Source organism: Triticum dicoccoides, chromosome 4A, assembly GCF_002162155.2.
Source record: "Triticum dicoccoides isolate Atlit2015 ecotype Zavitan chromosome 4A, WEW_v2.0, whole genome shotgun sequence".
Taxonomy (NCBI): domain Eukaryota; kingdom Viridiplantae; phylum Streptophyta; class Magnoliopsida; order Poales; family Poaceae; genus Triticum; species Triticum dicoccoides.
This window is the reverse complement of record NC_041386.1, coordinates 741,912,710-741,915,696: the sequence shown is the minus strand read 5'-3', so window position 1 is coordinate 741,915,696 and position 2,987 is coordinate 741,912,710. Positions and strand designations below refer to the sequence as shown.

The 2,987-nt window shown below is 56.6% G+C and overlaps 1 protein-coding gene across 1 annotated transcript; it reads right to left on the bottom strand.

The window, feature by feature from the left end:
- Positions 1 to 978: 978 nt before the first annotated feature.
- LOC119288329 (UDP-glycosyltransferase 86A1-like) lies at positions 979 to 2,765 on the bottom strand. The gene has a single exon (XM_037567950.1). The coding sequence runs from the start codon at positions 2,681 to 2,683 to the stop codon at positions 1,088 to 1,090; it is 1,596 nt and encodes a 531-aa protein (XP_037423847.1). The 5' UTR covers positions 2,684 to 2,765; the 3' UTR covers positions 979 to 1,087.
- Between the last annotated feature and the right edge of the window lie 222 nt (positions 2,766 to 2,987).

The window sequence follows — 2,987 nt, the reverse complement described above, 5'->3', positions numbered from 1 at the left end:
TTAAAAGAGAAGGTCAGCGCAAGGGAGGAAATAACTTTGGCATGGGGGGGGGGGGTAATTTTTTTCTCAGATTTTTTTTTCTCTGGGCCCAAAGTTACCGCAGCGTCTGTGGGCGAGTTATCGGGTTCGCGGCGTATATATTACCATGCTCTTTATAGAGATTTATTGGCGTGTGTTATGGTTCTTTTAACGCATTACAGACCTGATAACTTATGCGCAAGCCTCCTGATAATTCTGACTCAAGGATTTTTTTTATTAAAAATATACGCCGATAACATGATAATTTACACGTCACACACTTGATAACTTACGTATGAACACCCCGGTAACTTTTGTTTCAGTTAAAATAAGTGTAGAAACATCCCCCGATAAATTCTAGGTAACTAGTATAACATGAAGGGCATGGAGACACCATATATCCATCCATGAAAATTGTGCAGTACATAAATCGAAGGAAAAAAACTGAAAAAGCATGTTTCCTGTACTATACGTAGGAAACAAATGTCTAAGTCTAATCACTAGCTCAATCTAGACCGAGTGGTTGCAAGCTACCGTGGGCTACCAAGATGTAGTGGGTTCGAATCCCACTTCCGCCAATTGTTTTTATTGCGCTAGAAAAAAAAAGACGCGGTGAATCGATGTAGCGCCAGGAAAATCGGAGCGATCGTACGTGGGTGGAATCGTGCGGATCTGTTGCTAACGACCAGTCGACTGGTCGTTAGCACAGTCCTTTTGTAAAACAAGTACTAGTACAATAGCATTGCTCACTTGTTTTGCTCTGATTGTGCCCACATCTTTTCCCTTTTGTTTTCATTTGCTCGTTAAGTTGCTAGTGCCATTATTAAAACTTTCATGGAAAATGCATATGGTACACTCCAACAACCTTCCACAATGAAACATACGAAGATGACAATTTACTTGAAATGTCGTTTATACTAGTACGGTATAGTGGAAACCTATGGAAAAAAGTTTAAAAAAGACCAACATGCAAGATCATTACTACTTTTACTCCCTAGGAGGCTAGGATAGGATACAATGCATTGAATGATTGAGATGCAGCTAGGCCGCGGATGGGATCGGATCACGTTTAGGTCATCAATGTACGTCGGCCGCCGCCGCAACGGTGGGTGAGCTCGTCGACGAAGTCGTCGAAGCTCCTCTGCGACGACCCGCCGGGCGCCGCGGCGGCCTTGAGCTTGGCCGTCACCTTCTTGAGCGCCTGGCGGAGCTGCTGGCCCTCTTGGCCGGATATGACGCCCTGGATCCTGGCGCTCACCTCGTCGGGGAACACCTTGCCGCGGTCCCCGATGGGCACGCCGACGCGCCACTCGCGCACGACGAGCCGGCGGTTGGTGAACTGGTCGGTGAGCAGCGGGAAGCAGAGCATGGGCACGCCGGCCCAGACGCTCTCCAGGACGGAGTTCCAGCCGCAGTGCGTGAGGAAGCCGCCCAGCGCGGCGTGCGCGAGCACCTCCACCTGGCAGCACCAGGGCACCACGAGGCCGCGGCCGGCGGAGGCGGCCGCGAAGCCCTCGGGCAGCGGGTCCGGGTCGTCGGAGCTGACGATGTCCGGCCGCATGGCCCAGAGGAACCTGGCGCCGCTGGCGAGGACCCCGGCCGCGATGTCGTGCAGCTCCTGCCGGGTGACGTGCGCGTAGCTGCCGAAGGAGACGTAGAGCACGGAGCCCGGCGGCTGCGCGTCCAGCCACTGGGAGCAGTCGGACTCGGCCCACATGGAGGTGGCGACGCCGCCGCCGGCGGCGCCGCCGCGCGGGAAGCCGATGGGGCCGACGGCGTAGAAGGGCTTCTCGGCGCGCAGCGCGGCGACGGTGGACGGCTCCAGCTCCTCCACGGTGTTGCAGAGCACGTAGTCGGCGCGCCGGGCCTCGTCGAAGGCATTGAAGATGATGCGGTGCACGACGCTGGTGGTGTCCGTGTCCTGCAGGTAGGACATGAGCTCGTGCGGCTCGATCGCCGGCACGCCGGGGACGTACGTGATGGTGTCCTTCCGCGGCGGGCCCTTGGAGGAGTTGAAGTGGCCGTGCTCGGCGAGCAGGTCCATGTGGTAGTAGAGGTTGAAGATGAGGGCCGGCTCGGTCCAGAAGGACACGTAGGGCACGCCGAGCTTCCTGGCCAGCGTCGCCGGCCAGACGAAGAAGGTGTCGGCGACGAGGCAGGTGGAGGCCGGGTCGACGACGACGCGGCGGAGCAGGTCCTCGACGTGCGCGGCGAGCACGTGCAGCTCGCCCTCCTTGAACTGGTCGTGGTTGAGCGACCGGTCGAAGCCCAGCGGGAAGCCGTCGCTGAGCAGCTCGTACCGCACGTCCAGCGGCTCTTTCCCCTCCGACGAGGCGCGCGCGCCGGCGAAGATGTCGTAGCGGTGGCGGTCGACGCCGAGGGCGCGCGCGGTCTGCTCGTGCACGGACTCGGTGTTGACGAAGGTGACGGCGAAGCCGCGCGCGGCGAGGCGCAGCGCGAGGTGCGCGGCGGGGATGACGTGGCCCTGGTACGGGTACGCGATCACCACGGCGTGCGGCTTCGTCGCCGTCCTCCGGCCGCCGCCGTTGCCGGTGCCGTTGGACGCCACCATCTCGTGCCCCATGCGTCTAGATTTTGGACTCGTGGTGTGCGTGATGGGTGGTAGGTAGGGAGGAGAGGACGATGGCGGCACGTAAATATACATACAAGAGACGCTCGTCTCGTCTCGTCTCCATGGCCGCGGTCCGACAGCAAGTGATGAGACAAAATGCAGGGCGGGCTCACACACCATGTGACATTGTGACCACTTTGTTGGCCTTATCCCATGAAACAAGATCTGCATGCTCTAGCCCCTCAATCTCATTCAAGTTCATCAGAGATTTAAATTTTGGAGGTTCAACATTTGTCCAAGCTTAAATTTATGAAAGTTCAAAGTTTCCCTAAAGCGGTTTTTTGAAAGTTCCATTTTCAAAATCTATGGCATTTTTCAAAAAGTAAAATCACGAGAA

Coding starts and splice junctions, on each gene's coding strand:
- LOC119288329 (XM_037567950.1), bottom strand. CDS start 2,683: ATGTATATTTACGTGCCGCCATCGTCCTCTCCTCCCTACCTACCACCC.